The sequence below is a fragment of the Cottoperca gobio genome, chromosome 15 (genome assembly GCF_900634415.1).
Source record: "Cottoperca gobio chromosome 15, fCotGob3.1, whole genome shotgun sequence".
NCBI lineage: Eukaryota > Metazoa > Chordata > Actinopteri > Perciformes > Bovichtidae > Cottoperca > Cottoperca gobio.
The window spans coordinates 6,055,697-6,075,758 of record NC_041369.1 but is presented as its reverse complement, the minus strand read 5'-3'; the positions used below and the strand labels follow the sequence as shown (position 1 = coordinate 6,075,758).

General features: G+C 41.7%; 1 protein-coding gene across 2 annotated transcripts in view; it reads right to left on the bottom strand.

The window, feature by feature from the left end:
* Positions 1 to 20,062, bottom strand: part of thada (THADA armadillo repeat containing) — a 100,941-nt gene that overhangs the window by 15,305 nt on the left and 65,574 nt on the right. For both annotated transcript variants that reach the window (XM_029450333.1, XM_029450334.1), the window contains exons 31-33: positions 15,897 to 15,979; positions 6,714 to 7,087; positions 1,470 to 1,594 (exon numbers count right to left, since the gene is read on the bottom strand). In XM_029450333.1, the coding sequence (XP_029306193.1) occupies positions 1,470 to 1,594; positions 6,714 to 7,087; positions 15,897 to 15,979 (582 nt within the window). The remainder of the gene's footprint in view (positions 1 to 1,469; positions 1,595 to 6,713; positions 7,088 to 15,896; positions 15,980 to 20,062) is intronic.

Sequence of the window (20,062 nt, the reverse complement as noted above, 5' to 3'; positions counted from 1 at the left end):
TGCCACCATTTTTGTTTTTTAGGGGATATGTCTCAACAATGTTTGGATGCATTGCCATGAAGTTTGGTAAAGCTATGCATTTGGTTTATGACCTACAAATACCTACAAAACTAAATACATTCTCATCAGCCTCAACTGCATGTTGCGTTAAGTACTATGAAGCAAATGTTTGCATGCCAACATGCTAAACTAAGATGGTAAACCTTGTACCTGCTTAAGATCAGCATTAGCATCGTCACTGTGAGCATGTTAGCATGCTGACGTTAGCATTTAGCTCAAAGCACCACTATACCAAAGTGCAGACCTGCTAGCATGGCTGTAGACTTTTGGTCTTGCTTAGAAATGAATGACAATATCTTAAGGGGTCCCCTGTCGGCTAGCGGTCAAGGCGTCGATGCCCCCTCAATCCAGCCAGGGACCTTTGTTACAGGTCATTCACCATTGCTTTATATTTTTATCCTCATTTCCTGTCATCTCTCCACTCTCGTCTATATAATAAAGGCATAAGAATTCCCTCCCCAAAAAGGGTGGATCAGTGGCAACAATTAATAATTAAACAGAAATGCTGAAGTGACTGGCTTTGGTTGGTTCTAATGGTTGTAACATTTTAAGGTGATTTGATACAAAACTATTTGCCAGTTCATTTGGTGCAAAGCCACCAGACAGAACATTGCAGATCATCTCAGATTTGTGTCTCTGGAGAGCCAAAGTGTAGAAATCTGGGTCATCATAGACAGCGATCTAAATTTTAAGAGCCATATTAATCATCTCACAAGATCAGCCTTGTAAAATCCTACTCTGAGAAATTAATCCAATGCATTTATAAAAAGCAGCCTAGACTAATGTAATGGTGTATTCACCGGCCTCCTAAGATCCGCAGTGCTAAATCAAAATGCGGCTGCACATGTTCTTACCAGAAGTAAAACAGTATGAAATGATTACACCTGGTCTGAGATCTCGGCATTGGCTCCCCATCTAAACTGAATTCAGCTACTTCGGCTGCCTTCTGTATTTATGACCCAAGTAGTTGGACCGCCCTGCCTGAGACCCCACACTGAACAAAACTTCTTAGCATATGTGTATGTATGTGTAGGTTAGGGTATGTCTGTATGTGAACTTGTGTGTGAGTGTGTCCTGTATAATTTGGCACGTGTATATTCTGCACTCGTTTTATTACTATATGTCGTTTCTATGTAAAACACATCGTTAATATGCATGAATGTGCTATATGAACAAGGGTGAAATGAATTGGTAGGATTTTTGGGGGGTATCATACTTCTTTGAAATAAATATGAGTTAGAACTGTGTGTACATGTTCCAGACACACTCTACGTGTGTGAACTACCTGCTGGAATGAGACAATAACCGTCCAATCCTTTGGATCAAACAGAGGAAACAGAGGATCACATTAAGACGACTTGATGTCAAAGATTATTTGTTCATGTTCATGTATACGTGTCTTCTCTGACCTGTGAGCAGAATTCTGAGCCAGAGCGAGAAGGTGCACCAGGACCTCCTCCTGGGACAACATCTTAACACCATCCCGCCATTGGAGCTCACGGCTGGAGCTCAACACACACAACACGGCGAGGACCTGAGAGGAGGAAGCAGAGACAAAGAGGCTGTCAAAGGAGTAAGAAGATATTAATGTAGTCACTCCAACCCACACACATTCAGAGCTACTGGTGAGGGAAGTTGCTCAGGGCCATCCATCAACACAGCTTTGGTGTCCTCTCTGCAGTGCGGCTGGCAAGTTGCCCCGAGGGTATTTTTACACACCGGTCAGATCCTCCCTACGCACACCCTAACCACGGATACACAGCTGCCTCGCTCTCTCTTTCTCACACACACACACAAATATATGCATGAATATGGATGCACAAGCACACGCATGCACACAAAGATGTGCAGAACTGCAGAACTGCAGGAAAGCTTTTATCTATATCTCCCTCATTCATTCAATATGTTCCTCGTCTTTCCTCCACTTAGCATCCATTCATGTTATGGGGCTGAATACGGGAACACATTTTAACTCGTAGATCTCACCATGAAACTTCCCCAGTGGATTAGTTACATTAAGACAATACTTTGTGTTACAAGTTTTATGAAATCTTATGTTTGAATTCAGGCATTATCTTATATCATATTTTCTATATATTTCTGGAACAGAAATGTAAACATTGTTTGTTTGTTTACATTTTAGAGCCAAGGGATTTTACAGAGGGGACTGTAAAATCACTTCATGAATCAGAGAATACTGTCAAGTCATAAAACAAAAATCAATTAAAGCCATGTTTTTAGGAATGAAAAGTGATCAGGCTAGGAATGATGTATGAACAACCCCCTCTGTAAGAACATTCAGAACATAGAGAGGAATGAAACTGGACAGTTTGGTGTGTGTAAGAGCAGCTGAAGAGGAGATTCTCTCTCAGAGTCTGAGACACAGGTGAATAATGTAAAGTAATAGATATCACCATGAAACTTCCCCAGTTCTTAACTTACATTAAGACAATCTATGTTTATGTTTACATATACAAATGAGACATTATTTAAGGCTAACTTTTGGAGAATTTAGAAGAAATCTACTGATGCAAAGAGAAAAAGTGAAGCAAAAACCTAAATGTGTGTTTGGATGTTTTCTTTCCACTCGTCTGAATGAAAACATGTTATGAAAGAGAAATAGCCCAAACTCTCAAAATTGACCAATGCATGAATGTTTTGGCCTGCAGTGTTGCGCCTTAACCTCCCAAACTTGACGTTCTGCTTCCTTCACCCCTCGCTGCTTCCCCCTCCTCCCCAGTCTTCCCATGCTGTTGACTTTGCTGGGTCACTCCTCCAGAGAGGGAGGCAGCTGACCGAGTCAGAGGAGGAAAAGTCGAGTTTTCCACGGCGTGAGACCCCGTTAAAAACACACATCCAGCCGAGAACACATGTTGACATTCCTGCTGCATATCTCAATGATTATTATTTCTTTCAAGGCCCCAACCTGTTATTAGAGCTTTAAAATAAAGCTTGCTTTATAGGATCTGTGTGGGTGGAGAGCAGGGCGAGCGGGCGCATGCAATGTCTGTGCGTAAACATGTGTGTGTGTGTACGTGTGTGTGACTGTATATTTGTGCATGTGAGCAGAATAAAGGACAAGGCAGACCTCCTGCCTGCTGGTCTGTGGCGCTGACTGACTGAATGCTCGGATAGTTCAGTCAATCAAAAATGTTTCATCGTTCCATTTAACAAACAAGAGCCATAAAGAAGAACGCTGTCAGGACAGACAGACGAGGACCCAGGAGCGCAATTTCGAGATCAAGGTTTTATTGAAAACGCACACACACACAACAGGGCCGAATGAGGCATGGCAGTAGTACAGTTCAGGGATATTCTAAACTCGCAGTCGTAAGGCGGAAGGCAAGTCGGGTTTACCGAGGCTGGAGATCAGAGTAGTAGTAACAGATCACAGATCAGGAGTCAGAGTTGAAAGCAGGCAGGTAGGTAGGTAGGCAGACAGGATTTCCGATGTAGGCTTGCAGATGATCTGACAAGTGTGGACTGAAAAACAGGGCTTTCTATACAGGGCATGATGAGTAGTAAATGCAGTGCAGCTGGTAAGTTAACGAGGGTGGAGCAGAGACAGGTGGAGGTAATTGAAAACAATTAGTGGTGTTACTAGGCAGGGAGAGGGCTCATGACAAACGCTGGATTTAAAACAATACGTTTCAAGGGAAATGTCAACATATGGGCTACGTTCAAATGTAAATAACTCAACAGCAAATACAAACTAGTTGTTGTCATGTAAGTGAATTTTAAAGCTGCACCTATAAAACCTCTGAAGGTCCCTCGTCTCTATAAAGCATCTTTAAGATGCTTTGTTTTGTTTCTCTGGGCCACAAACTCTGCTCTCAACAATCCCATTTTCAGCTGCTGCTGTTTTTAGCAAAAATAAAAGGAATAAACTCAGTCTACTCTACCAGCCCAGCACCAGAGACAGACAAAGTGTGGTGAACATAGTGTAGAGTCGAGCAGCTAGAGGCAGATATTTCTCTCTGCAGTTAAACCAGAACAGGACCAAAGGGAGAGTGAATATTTTTCTAGTTTGTGAGGGGGCAGAAACATAAATCTTATTAAATCCTCCAAGTTTCACTGTAACAACTTCATAATGTGATATTATGTCAATGTTGTGCTTTCACACTCCATTAATGCAGCATTAAGCATCCTGCAAATACACTGGCTTAAGAGAGTTCGCCTACACTTAGAAATCCTGACAACAGTATAGCGTGAACACGCACAGCTAATGTCCATATTTCATACTGTTGGAGACAAGTCCCTCCAATGCACCGTCCTACAGTGTCCAATAACACAGCAGCCCGTTACACTTGTGCTGCATTGTTCAGATAGTTGGTCCATGAACGCTCAGCCAGCGTCATTACTCATCCTGCCACTGCATTTCTCTCTCTTTACTGCAGAAGTGAAACACTTGCACAGTTTAAATCCCGGCTACTGCCGGAGTGTTTCTGTCTGCCAGGTATTACGAGTGCTAACTCCAGCGCAGCTGGTCTGACCATCTCTCCTGCTTCTGACTTTAACAACCTGCTTTAATGAGCTCCCGTCTTGCAACACACTCGACTGCCCACATACTCAAATATACACAGTCACAGGAAAACATGCCAACTCAGGCGTAGACGCGCACAGACTTTCATAGCTGTAACATGCAAATAAACAGTGACGCCCACCCTGCATGAACAGACGCACACACAAAAGCGTTAACAAACAGAGAAGTCACCCGGCTGCACAGCAGTGCTGTCGAGCCCTTCGCCTCAACAGCCTCAAGGTGTTGCTGCTTTTCACTGGTGTCTTGGGCCGAAGCCAAACCACAAAAGAGATTTTGAGCAAAGAGAAAGGCTTTATTTAAATGTCAAAAAAATCATAATGAATCCAAAAGCCAAAAGTCTGTTTCAGTGACCTGATGACATCACCTGCTCCAGTAACGGTTGCTCTCACAGAACCGTCACACAACTTCTTCTACGAGCCTCCTCCTTCCTATTCTGGCACACATTATGCTTGTGAGTGGGATCATGGCAGGTAACTTAGGAACTGACTCACAACACCAAGAGATGACTCTCTGTACTGCTTTCAGTAAATGCAAAGAACAAAACTGTCAAGAAACAAAAAACATTTGAATATGAAAATTTGGATTTTAAATTGTGGAAAAACAAACCTACAGCTTGTCTTCCGCATGACGAGTCACACGGCGTCACGGTCAGTAATTGAACATTAAATGTAGTACTTGCTATTTTCCTACGTTTGTACTTTTTTAAACAGAAAACACATGTTTTATATCACCATATTTACTTGAAATTCATTCAATAAAGCAAACAAGTAGGAAACGTTCAGCTCCACGGTGACCTCCCTACAGCCAGCTGCCACCTTGTTCAGGGGTTTGTAGTGCAACGAGAAGGTCTGTCCTCATTTAAACTTCGTTTTTTAAACTTGTGTTTTTGCTGTTCAGCGCTGCGTCGCGGCCAGTTAGGACACGATGTCATGACATAATGTTTAATGTTTTTTAGAAGGAATATTTGAATGTAATTTTTGGCCAATTTTAACATCTATTGTTGAAGAACAGTTTTTACCTTTGGTTTTTTGATACAGTATGCGCTTCACATGTTCTACATTTTGAGAATGTGACAAGGCCTTCAGTTTCCCATATGAATCCTCGAATACAGCAGACTTGTTTACCCTACATGTCTTGAATAAAGACTGAAGATGACAGACTTCTTCAGACTTTGGAATCAGAATAGCAGACCAACACTATGTCCTTGGCCTACTGCTGCTCCTGCTTCTCTCCCAGAATGCCTCACTGGACTCCAGGGCGAGCTATGGCAACTGGCCCGCTCGGTTGGCGTGTCCTTGGCGCAGCGGAGGCTCCGCTTTAACAGGGCCGACACTTTAAACATTAACGGCTGGCCTGTAAAGCAGCGCCTGGCAAACAATGCACGGCCAAACACATGCATGCATACAAAGAAACATAAAGCTAAAACACATAAAACAGACACAAGTCACACACACACACACACACACACACACACACACACACACACACACACACAGTCAGTCAGTCAGTCAGAGCAGTGCGGAGGCATGTCAGCTCTGAAGTGTTTACGACAGGAGTAACAGAGCAGGACAGAGTCGATCTGCTGCCTGTCCCCGCTTTATGAACACACTGAAATACAACCTTCTGTCACCAAACAGGAAATAGGCTTCATCCAAAACCTGGTAAGAGTGGAAGCCAACCAAACCTCTGATGAGTGTAAGTGAGTGAGAGAGCGAGCCAGTTCACTGCCAGTGTGCTTGGCGTGTCCCCCAGTGGCCGATTAGACTCTCACGCAAGCCTCTGCAAGATGGATTTGGACATTTAATCAATTTGCAGCAAATGTCCCTGTGGTTCAGTGGAACTGTGATGAATAGGAAAAACATACATTCTGGAAACGGGTTCCTCATTGTGTGATGACAGGACTCTGAAAGGATGCTGCTTATGGCCCAGCACAGACTCACACACAGGCATGAACATATACACACACACATATACACAGACACACACACTCACTCACTCACTCACATCCATAAAATGACCAGACTCTCAAACAAACACACAACAAACAAATGCACTTCCTATAATGTGTGTGTGTGTGTGTGTGTGTGTGTGTGTGTGTGTGTGGTCTCACCTTGGCCAGACACTGTGGGTGTGTCTCGTGAAGAGCCAGGCTGGTCAGGTTAGACAGGGTGGTCTCGTCCAGCCACTGAAGTCTCCTCTCCTCCTCCTCCTCCTCCCGCAGCCTCCTCAGGACCCCCTCCAGTGCCAGCTCCCTCACCTCGTACTTCCGGCACTGCAGCAGACACTGCAGGAGCTGGCCCTTCAGCCGAGGGCCCGCCCAGAGCTCAGGGATCTCCACGCTGGCGCTGAGAGCCACCTGGGTCAGGCTGAGCAGGTACTGGGTGCTGCCGGGCCCCAGGGGGGTAGAGGTAGTGTTGAAGGTGACGAGGTCTGAGGCCAGCAGGACGCACAGAGCTTCCTGACGGAGATCGCCGACCTCTGAATCTGACAAACGCACAATTCTTCACGTTAGCTGACAATGTAGCATGAAGACACATTTAAGGGGTAGTTATTGAAATGATGATTTGCTAACACTTTCTATGACGCCCGTGTTTATAATGCATTATAAACGTATGAACACAATGTGTTCATACGTTTATAATGCATTATAAACGTATGAACACATTGTGTTCATACGTTTATAATGCATTATAAACGTATGAACACATTGTGTTTATACGTTTATAATGCATTATAAACGTATGAACACAATGTGTTTATACGTTACACAAAGGGTTCAACTGTTTGTGTTCTTGCATAAATTTAATGACATTTTTCTTCACTTTTCTTAAAGCAAACAATGATCGCTTAGTTGGTAACTGGTAATCACATTATATAATGAATTATAAAAAAGATTATAATGTATTACAACTATAGGAATTTTAACAAACTATGATCTGAGAGAAATATTACGATAGTTTACCTTAAAAGTCATTAGAAAATGCTTTATTATGCGCTGATTATTGTTATAAAGCATTATTAATACGTATGAGTGCTTATAACTATACAGTGCTATAAGCAGATAATATTGCATTATAAGTATGTTTATAATAATAATATAATATAATAATATAAACATGGGCGTTATAAAAATTGTTACAAATATTTATATTAGGGAAGTTTTCTAATATTTAAGCCACACACACACACACACACACACACACACACACACACACACACACACACACACACACACACACACACACACACACACACACACACACACACACACACACACACACACACACACACACACACACACACACACACACACACACACACACACACACACACACACACCAGACTGAAGAAGCCAGGCTCCTCTGTTCCTTTCTATTTTGACTTTTATAGGAAAGGCTGCGTCAGTGTCTGTTTGGAAATGCCCATGGCTGTGCCAACCCAGCCACCTGTGAACATACACCCTCAGGGAGTGATGGGCACACAAATAAACACACACGTGCACACGCACGCACTTCCTCTGAAATACAAGAATAATCCATGAGGCAGGGCAACTATAGAGTAACCCAATGCCATTCTAAAGCTGTGCTCCTCCCTACAGTACTGCTCCAAGACTCCACACAGACCCGGCTTTGACAGCCAACTCAATTAGTTTAACGCACACACACATTAACGCACACACACACACACACACACACACACACACACACACACACACACACGAAAGCTTATGAAACCCAGTGCAACTCAATCTGGCCCTGCAGCGGCACTCAAAACGTGGCCTGACAAGAGAGCGGGAAATGCCGCATTCCTCCAGAGATGGGCCGGGTTACTGTGGAGACGGGCCAGGTTACTATGGAACCTGATCCTCAAAGGGGGGTCCGGAGCCAAATAAGCATACCCTAATGGTTATAATGGGGGGTAGGGGCACAGTAATGACACCGATGATGAAGGGAGGAGAGAGGAGGATGACTGAAGGAGAATGGAAGCGTGTCAAAGAGAAAACGTTGGTCTGTCACGGTGGAGTACAGAGAAACGTGGAGTGTGTGTATGTGTGTGTCTCAAAGGGTAGTAGAAACAGCATGCTACCATTAGCTCGTCACACACTGATACAGTTAAATGTAATGCTATGGTCCTGATTCATGCCCGATGATTTGGTGTATCTTACAAAGATACACAAAATCATTACGCACCCGCTACACCCTAGAAACACACTGAAGGGAAGCAAATCAAGCAAGGCGGCGAGAAAAAACAAAACTTTCTTTCAACGGACTCCAAATGTGCTCATTAGAGAAGGAAGGAAAAAGAAAAGGGAGAAAGAGGAAAGGCATACTGGGGGGGTAAAAATTAAAATGAAAAAGAGTAAATGAGGGAGGAAATAAAAGTAAGAAAGAGGAAAACATTATTAGTCAGGATGCAAAGCTGCTTTCTCTTTATGATGGCCTTTATTAAAATAGTGTGTGTGGACAAGGGGGTGGGGTGGTAGCCAGTAAATGAGAGGCGTTCCTGTGAGGGCCATTTCAATGTGATTTTTCAGGCCTGATCATAAACAGCCATTGTTCCCCCACAGCTGTGTTTATTTAAATCTTTGCCTACAACACTTGTGTCTCTTAATACCGCTCGTGTGCAACCCTGCACCTGGACCGTGTCCAGACTCCATTAAGTTGTGATTACTATTTGATATTTCGGGATACTCTGGGATGAGGTCTGGCTCAGTGGATTATAGTGCCAAAAAAGCATTGCGATCATGGATAAATGTTTGTGTAGGTGTGCGTCTCAGTGGTGAGTTTACATATAGTGGTGTCAATTCTGCTTCAGAGATGTGAAGAAAAACACAGCTGATGCCCCACTTTTCCTCTCCTGACAACATTTCGGCTTTAAAATGTTTGGTCCAGACAGAAATATATCTCGACAATTAATGGATTGGATTGCCATTCAAATTTGGTCAAGACATTCATGCTCCCCTCAGGATGAACTGTAAACGTGTTGGTGACGCCCTGATTCTTTATTTAGCACGGTCAGAAGTCTACATTTTAGTTTCGAGCTTTAACAAACTTTTTGTTTTTATTCATTATTGATTAATCTGCCCATTATTATCTCAATCAAGGAAAACATCCTCCCAATAATCTAAATAACTGCCAAATTGTTTTTGTTTTGTTAATTGACAAATGGTAGCATTTAAACAGATAGCATGTTGATGTTAGCATTCAGCTCAAACCCTCACTGTCGCTCCGTACAGCTTCAGAGCAGCTTCGACATCAAAGTGTCAGGAGGTCGTGCTTTTTAAAATAAATGTTAGCACTAAAAATCCCATAATAGTCAAAACTCAACAACAATCATTTAATCTGATTATTATAACTGAACCCATTTATGATTAGGCAGCAAATATTTTGATAAAAAGCAAGGTTACTGTATTCTTTCTGAGTGCGGCAAGACACGGTTCTTCAAAGAGCGAGAACGGGGAAACTGAAATCTGGTGTTATTGCGAGCCTCACCACGTACACACACACGTACACACACGTACACACACACGTACACACACACGTACACACACACGTACACACACGTACACACACACGTACACACACACGTACACACACACAGACTGCACAACCTTCCTGGAATCAGACTTTAGTGGACGCATGCCTCCTTAAACTAAAACATTTGTCAAGGTCTGTGGTTGAGCTGATTTCACCGTGCAGTTGTTGTGATTTAGTGAAGAAACTTGAGAGTTGAAAGCGACCTGGTGTTATTAGCCTGTGTAGACGCCCAAAATGAAAATACAGTAGAACTGCATTCTGTAATGAAGTCTATAAAAACACACATTTTAGACGTTTCTGGAAAAATCCTCCCTATAAAGTAAAGCTTTAATGAAGTAGATTCATATCATCTGTGGCTCATGTGTTTAAGGGAGCTGACCTGTGTAAAAGGAGGTAGAGTGGTCGTCCACCAGTCGGAGGGTCGATCCCCGGCCCCTATGGTCAGCATGTCGAAATGTCCTTGGGCCAACGGTGTGCGAGTGTGTCTACTGATGAGCATGAGGCCCCTTGGAGCCTCTGAATGAATGTGTGTGGATGCTGACATGTGTTGTAAAGCCCTTTGAGTGGTCGCAAAGATTGGAAAAGCGCTTTATAAATACCAATTATGACATCTTTTTACTTTACTTTTAACTGATTAAATGAACCTGTTGTAGCCTGACAGTTGGTGGTTTATGGTAAGATGGGAACTGAACTACGTGTGGATGGAGGACGGAGAGTCAGCACGTTTGTCCAGATAACGCTAAGTAAGACAAACTAAACTGTAACACTCCAACAACACCAACATTTAAACACCAAGCTTTTAAAAAGTGAAAGATCATGTGAGACGTTTGAACATGGTATATGTTAGTGTGTTGTGTTGAGTAAATTAAGAGCTACATAATTATAAGTTAGTGCCCAACACAAATGGATGTTCTCAACAGGGCTTCTCATACCAAATCTTTTAACCATTATTCGGTTAATGGCATTATACATAGAGAGTGCCACAGTAGAAATGTCTTGGTATCTGGCTGCACAATATTCTTAACTTCCAGCATAGTGTTAATACTGTGATTACTAAATTGAGAACAATACTTGGGTTTCTGGACAGAAATAAGAATTGCTTCCCTATTCACCATCTGCTTTCTGTTGGTCAGCAGGATTACAGAAACAAACTCATTTTCATGAAACTGGGTAGAAAAGTGCAGCATGGGCCAAGGAAAAACCTTTTACATTGCGTCGCAGATCTGAACCACAGGGCGGAAACACAAGTAATGTTTCACTTTTGGAAACATTGCGAGATAGGGTATTTGTGCTGCATTCATGGGGCGTGGGAATAATCAGAAAAAGGAGTACCCAACTGGGAAAATTCAAGTCTGAACAACTAAGAAAATCTTGGAAATCACAATTCATGGCCTACACAAAACATCTTCTCAGTAGCGTCCATGTTGTTTACACGTTACGGCATAAAGCTCATGAACACATCCTAGAATGACGTCCCAACTCGGGAAAGGGGAACATCAATGTGAATGCAGGATTGGCTTCTGAGTCCCATTGCAGTTTTATGTATTTTGGATTATGGGTATGTAGTAAAAGGAAAAGCTGCCACCTCTACATTGGTAAACAGCATCCAATGATTTCACTCAGCCCTAACTGCTGATCCTCACAGCACCCACTACCACCACCACCACCATCTTTACCAAATGGTCGGCTGGCCAAGTTTGGCTATGAGGCGGGACCAGATTTATCTATATCTATAAAGCTGTAATACAGATGCTTCCTCCGTATATTCCATCACTTTTAACTTGTATTATTTGCACACAGAATAGGTTGTTGCTCCACATTCCATTAATCAGAACTGGAATAATCATTTCTTGTGCACCTTATACAATGATAATAATCTTTAAAAGGCCTTAAACCTGGCCTCTGTTCGGCCACTACGGCCTTTCAAATGCCTTATTTCAGAACTTATTTTAATTGATTGTAAATGCTTTTTAACTGTAAATTGTATGTATCTGGTTTATTTTACGTATTTATTTAATCCTCGTCTTCTACTTTGCTGTATTTATCTCTTCTATTTTAGTCTCTACTCCATAGAATGTTTTTTACCCCGTCCTGTCCACAGTGCACTAAAGACTGGCAGTAAAGACGCTTTGCTGTGTCAAGCTAGAACTTTGGTGAGACGCTTGCACGTGCTCTCACACGCAAGCACACAGCTGGATTTCACATCAGCTTCCACCTTCATTACCCAAACTGTGAAAAACAAACCCCAGACGCTACGTGTGTGTGTGTGTGTGTGTGTGTGTGTCTGACAGTGTGAGAGCTGACCTCCTTCTTATGCTGATGGGGCTTTACAATTTGCTGAAGTCCCTCCCTCTAATTACCCTAAAAGCTCTGTCCGCGCACGTGTATGTACACACACACACACACACACACACACACACACACACACACACACACACACACACACACACACACACACACAGTCAGCCAACAGTAGCTGCTAGATTCCGAAGTTCACGAGGATGTTTTACTACTTCACTGGCCACATTACAGTTAAATAATGCAGATTGTGGGACATTAAAATGACAAAAACAGTGCAGAAAGGAAAATTAAGTGCAAATGAAAAATGTTTTTACACGTTTTGTATTCAGCGACTCCTCTAGTTCTAGTCGACTCCACTCTGCTTCCTGTGTTCCTGTAGTGTTTCATAGAAGAAGGAGGAATACACAGGTCTTCTCTTGACATCAAATTGCAGCGGTTGGTGCATCATTTCCAAAAAGAAAGCACAAAGTTAAATGTGCGCGAGTATCCCAATATGGAACTACATGGCTTACCAAGCTGCCAGAGAACATCAATCTCATGTGTAAAGTTGTTCATTATGGTAACACACTTTTATGTGTACTAAGACAGATTGAAGTTAAAGAATAGGTTTGGATATTTTGGAGTCTATCTTAATACACCACTCACATACCATACATGTACGGGATGCTGTTATCATTCCTCCTCTTTATACTGGCCGATGCAACTACACCGCTGAAGCCTCGTGTTAGCTCACAGGTGCTCGCTGGAGTTTTCTTGTAAACAAATTAAATCTGTATTTACATTCAGTGTTTCTCACCAAAACCCACTGGGTGTATCCTGGATGCATAACAATCACACTGAATGCATTTCTTCCTCATGAAACATTCCATTTTTTAAATATTTCAAATACTGCTTTGTTTACGTCCATGTTTGCTAGCTTGCCAACTGACAGTGGAAATTAGTAAAACTATCAGCAGAAATGTGTATTGTGTTGTGCACATGCATGTGTCCTTGTGCGTGACACACAAACTAAACGGGGACCCGCTGGTGCAAACAGGGCTCCATTAGTGATACTACTCAAACTCTGCAGGGCACCTTTGGGCTAAAGTAAAGAATGCATTCTATTTGTTATTCTTGATTCTCAGCCAGAGGGCAGAGAACATTACATTTTTTATCATCACCATCGCACTACTGGAGACACTTGAGATGCCAGTAAATTCACAGATACTTTAAACATCCACTCTCCACTTGTGTCTCCTTTCTCCTGCTTTCCTCCACCTCCCTCACACCAAACCGTTCAGCTCTTTTTACTGGCATGGCTGAAAGGCAGAGAAACGGAAGACTGGCGGAGGTAGAGATGAAGCAATGGACGGTGGGGGATTTTTTATGAGTCCTCGTGGATCAAAGGGCTGGGGCAGAGAAATGTGTGCACACACACACATACACACACAAAGACCTGTGTTCAGAGCCGACAGGAATTGGCTGGTAAATGCAAAGTTCCTACTTGATGCAGGGTGCCAGTTAAAACGGTGAAAAAAAAAGAGGTGTAAAATTGAAAAAGCCGATTGTTCACCTCTCTTTACCCTCGGTGCCAAGCACTCTTAAGAGCCTGCTGCTTTCATATGAGCTCGCCCAACCTGTGGCTTTTTAACTCAACATCTGATTTGTTTGAAAAGTGCAATTACACAAGAGGAAAAGGGTGAGGGATTGGAAATGAGGAAGGAAAAATGGACCAACAGAGGACTCAAAGAGCGCTAGAGAGAGGGTGAGAAATGAAGCCAAAGACAGACTTATGATAATAATAGAGAGCCATTAGAGGTGTGTGAGCTACAGGGTGCTTATTTAGTTATGTAAGGAGCAGAGCCAAGTCGGGCCAGGCCGGGTCCTCAATCTCCAGGCTTGTTTTGAGAAATCCTAGGTATTTCCACTGTCAAGACCAACATGTGTTCAGCACATGGCCAACTGAAAACATAAGTGCCTCCCCCCCACCTCTCTCTTTTTTTCCCTCCGAGTACAGCAATCCAGACATAAACTGGGTCATAGGCTCAATCCCACCATCTGTCAGAGATCGCTCGCCTTCGGTTTCACATTCCTCCACTGCGGAGACCCCCGCAGGTCTGTGCACATGTGCACACAACCACACACAGACACACACATACACCAGGGGATAAGGCTGCCTTCTGTCAACAATCAGTCTAAATGGAGAGCGCAGCGGACAGCCTCGCCACCAAACGTTACGGGGTTGTCTGTTCAGACTTAGAAGTATTCAAAGTCCAATTCACAGCAAATGGAGGGAACACAGTTGCTGATTTACTCCCCGGCAACTGGCTGACATCAGCAAAAAGGCTCAAAATCAAGACGAAAACAAAAGTGAGGGAAAACATTTTTAAAACAACGTTCAAATAGTTTACACTATATAAGACTTTAATAAAAAGACAAAACTTAAAATGTATATATAAAGTAAATAAAATAATTAGTATTATTTTTAGATAAGCTTTGATCATGTATTTCAGCTGCCGATACTAATCGTTTTTATGTTGTAGCAGCTGGTATACAAGGCTCCAGAGAAACCTTTATAGTATTTGAATAAAAAACACACTATTCAAAAAATCTAAATCAATTATTTGATTCAATTGAACACATCATGATAACATTATTATTTACCTTGGACCAATACTCAATTTTACTGAATAGAGCTTGAACCCATCATAATGTAACTCAATACACCTCCGTTAACGTTAGCTGTTAGCTCTGTTATCTACCTAAGCAGGACTGTGCTGCTAGCTAACAGCTAACAGCTCACTTTAATTAGCTGCAGATTTTAACACTGATTTGTTGTTCACAATGTAGATTTGATGAATAAAAAGCATTAATTCAGACTATAAATATTACATGTCCTAGGGTGCTTTCACACTTTGCCTGAACTCTGGTGCACTTGGTAATTAGTTCAGTTTGTTTAAAAGCTGTCAGTTGAATTCTGACTAAACAACTGGACTGAGGACCGTCTGAGGCTACATCCACACTAATACATTTTTGTTTAAAAAAACAAAAAAAACTATCTTTGTGCACTTACGGGTTAGGTTTCAGAAAAACAATTGCACAACAGCTGCTAGCCGACAACAAGGTCTGCATCGCCTGTAACTCGTTATCCATGTTCATTAACCACAGGTAGGCTGATGTTTGTTTTCTTACGGAGAACGCTCGGCATAAACGTAGATAAAGTTATGCGTTTTGAAAGGAAAATGTATTAGTGTGTATGAAAGCCTACAGTAAGTCTGCTTCCAGGTGAACTGTGGTGCAGTTTGTTTGTTGTGTGAAAGAAAAAAGGACCAATCACAGGATTTCATTGTGAATTCATCTGTTAACCATGCGACACGTGGGTGAGGGGATTCACCCCGATATATCAGAGAGAGAAAAAGAGTTGTATTTGTAACCTGCTCCGGGTATTAAAAGACGAGTCGCAGTAAACTACTCACCATCCAGAAGACTGATCTTTGATCCACACAGGCACACCAGCACATCCAAAAAGGCTCCTCTGGTCACCACACAGCCATTTTGTCTAAAAAGAGAGAAAAAGGTTTTTTAACATATTTCATTCAACAAGAGTACCTTGGACGATTGGTGTAAAATTGTATCTAGCACAGGACGTTAAAGAAAAACCTTTCATGATGAAAGATCCCTTTTATTAGGGAAGCCCATTAAAATGTTCTTTAGCCATTTATGAAGTTTAAGAGATAACACTGAAGTCATTGATTATTTATTTTTCGATACAAGATTGTAGACGAAGATTTTCTTCAGACCCCGGCTCATGTCTTACCACAAACTGCTGAATTAGACCATTGGACATTTGTAATTTAATGAATCTAATGTTTTTGGTTTGATCTCAAGGGCTGACGTCATTTCCCGATGTGACCTCCCCGTGTGGTTTTAATGCTTCCCGTCTGTATGACGGTAAAATAAGGATTTTTATGAGCGCCTTCTAATAATATAAAATGATTTTAACTCGTGCTACATTTATTAGCTTTTTTTGTGTGCAATTTAGTGAGCCTAACTTCTTGGTATGAAGAAGGGCAGAAACACTTTCAAACCCAGATGTGAGGAACACAAGGTGTTTTTACGAGCAGCCAGGTGTGCACTGAAAGCGCTCCAATATATCTGACCGTCAGAAAGTGGTTTTTATTATACTTTAAAGGTTTACAATTCAATAACCTACACACATATGAGAAACACAAAATATCACAAATAATTACAAAAGATGTCCATATAAAAACATTGTATATAAACAACTTTTATTTCATGATTGTATAAACACATTTGTTTCATTCTGATTGTTTTACCCGTGTCATTTGAATCCTCAGAAATGATTGAGAAAGGATAGATGTAATCATTCCTTAATGGTTTAAATATTCTGCTTTGATTTGTCGGCGTTTAGCCTTTTAAAAAACAACATTGTCACTAAACTGTTTGCTCTTCTGCTAATTAAAGATCATATACATACAAAAGTGTGACATACAAATTGTTGTTAGTTAGTGCACGTGGCCACGATTGGACAACAGATGAGTCATTTACACATGGACAATAGGTTACTGGTATTACTGGCTCAACAGCTTGCAGGAGACCATGCTCAATAGACAGAATCGGAGTTTCGGGCTTCCGGAGGAATCACAATGCATGCTGGGGTGGCAAGCCTAGAAAAGTGAGCACCAACTCTACAAGGGCCGCCATATTGGATTTCTTCTCTACGTGTTTACATTGTATTTAGCTTATTCTTCAAACGTGTTTACATTGTATTTGGCTAGTTTTTAGTGTGTAATCATCGCTCTTCTAGTTATGGGATTTGGACACCGACATTGTGTGGTGAAAGGATGTTCAAACAGTGGGAGAAAGATAAATAAATGGGCAGAATCTCATTGTGAGCTTCACGATTGCAAAAATTGCGACTGCAAGCCCCCGTTCGAACTATTTCCATTTCCAACCGCACTAAAGAACAATGATAGAAGGCTAGCATGGACCAAAGCTGTAAAGAGACAGGATTACAATGGGAAGTCTTGGAAGCCCAAGAAATCTTCGCGGATTTGCAGTAAGCATTTCATGCAAGGAAAACCAACAAATGAATTCCCTGATCCTGAACTCGACCTGGGGTATGTAGTCTATCTACTTGATTTATATATTGACAAATGTTCTTTCTATATATTGAGTTTTATAATAATTAACAAACACAAGTTAGGTATATATTTATAATAGCTTACCCTGCAACATAACTGCAATAAGCACTTATGATATCGCCAGTTGTCTTGACTGTGCAGATCCATGCTGAATGTGGCGTATGGGAAACTTTCATTGAATGAGTACATTTTGCTTTCAAAAAGCTATACTCAGAATCTGCGAGAGGACTGAAAGATATTCGTATCAACCAGCCAGAGTCAAACAGTCTAAATGCTTTGCCTTCTTTGTATTCGTTCAAAGTTCGTTTATGAAACTCGACATGGTTCCCTGGGTGGTCAGACATTAAAAATAATGTTATATCGCTGAGGTATATCGGCGGCCAAGAACTCATGCTGTTGTTTTCATTGACCCAAGCCATCCTGCTATGTCAAGGGATCAGGCACTGAAACGCCACTCGGCATAACCAAAAGCTTAGTCTTTTCTTTTTCTGTGATTGAAAGTCTTTCGTTAGCTGTTGGTTGCTCCTCAATGCTCATCTCTGATGCAGCAAACACCCTGGCAATAAGCTCCAGTTTTGTTCCTGAAACCTTTAAATTCCGCTTGCGGCAAAATATTTTCAAAGCTTCAACTTTCCACATCTGAACCTCATCATAAGAAAGGAGTTCAGAACTCATTGTAGAGTAGTAGGTTTGTTTACAACAAGCTTGAAGAATAAGCTAAATACAATGTAAACACATAGAGAAGAAATCCAATATGGCGGCCCTTGTAGAGTTGGTGCTCACTTTTCTAGGCTTGCCACACCAGCATGTATTGCGATTCCACCGGAAGCCAAAACTCTGATTCCGTCTATAGGACAGTGATTGGTTTTCCTGTTTGTTTTCATTTGTGGTCAACCCTTAAAGTGGGAGCATCACATGAGACGCCTCCAGCTGTGCGATCACACATTGGATTATTTCACTCACAGTTTACACGCATATGAACAAGCAAAGGCTTGAAAAGAGAAACCAGTTGTAATTATTTCCTCCCTATTCATAAATATATAATTGTTTAACTATACAGTCTACGAGTCTTTTTGTTTCACTACAGACATGATGTCGAATTATTACCATTATATTATTTATGAATGTTGACATGAACGTGTTATATATCTGTGTAAGTGGAGCAGCATGTGTGGGCAGTGCAAAGTGTGTGTGTGTGTGTGTGTGTTCAGTTCAGTGTGCGTTCATTCAAGGGTATGACCACAGCGCTGTGAAAGCCCACAAGTGTGTGTGTGAAAACAAGGGAGACAGTGTGTGAGCTTGACGTCACATTTTCTTCACTCAAGATATTAATAAGACACATGCTCCCACACAAATCCTCTGCACACTTCACACACACAGACATGCACGTGATTGAGCAAAGGAAGAGGGTTAGGGGAGTGTGTGTGTGTGTGTGTGTATGTGTGTATGTGTATGTGTATGTGTATGTGTGTGTGTGTGTGTGTGTGTGTGTGACAGGACAATTTTTAATATTGTCCCATGCCTAATTGGAGTGACGCGCGTTGTTTGACCTGGAGTTTGATTCGGGTGGTGATACCTTTTGGCCTGGTGACCTGCATAATATCTCAGCTCAGCACAACTCTGCTGTCAGAGAGCCAAGGAAATAGAAACGCAGTCGCTTGGCTATTCCTCACCATCGCTATATGTGTAGTGCAATGCTGTGCCAATGGAAAAACACCACTGTGTGTGTGTGTGTGTGTGTGTGTGTGTGTGTGTGTGTGTGTGTGTATCTTAAGTGAGAACATATTTGGGCGCAGATGAGTCCTGGGAAGTGTGTTGAGTGAGTTTGCGTGTGTATGAATGTGAGCTGACATTATTAAATAGGCTGAAGAAGTTGAATCATTAGATCAGATTCATAAGAATACACTGGAGATGTTCCAAGTAGGGATTCACTATATGGACTCTTTTCAGCAGATACCGATAATTACCTGCTTCTCGTGGCCGATAACGAGATAACAGATCATTTCACATTTTTTGTATTTAAAAAAGAAGTTCATGACGCGTAGTCTATGCACCTAAGGAAGGCTAACATGTACTGAGCAAAGATGGAGGATTTAATATTCCACAGCTCTGACCTAATCAAATGTAACTGACATCACTATTGTTAACATTAGGGGTGTCGCGATATACCGGTATTGACAATAACTGTGATAAACTCAAATAAAAAGTGAAATATTGCTATCATGTTAATCATATGATAATATCTTGTAAAGAATCCAGCGCCTCTTAAATTATTTCCTTTGCACTATCCTGTAGTGTTGGTACTTCTGGACTCTGTCCACCTCGCTACACTTGTATTTTGAATGTGATTAATTTGCTAAAAGAGAGACAAACAAATAATAAACAAAGCTAAAGATGAATTTGACTGATATTCTATAGATGTGTAGATATCACGATAAATCTGATATTGTGACAGCCCTTGACTCGTCAAATGTTTT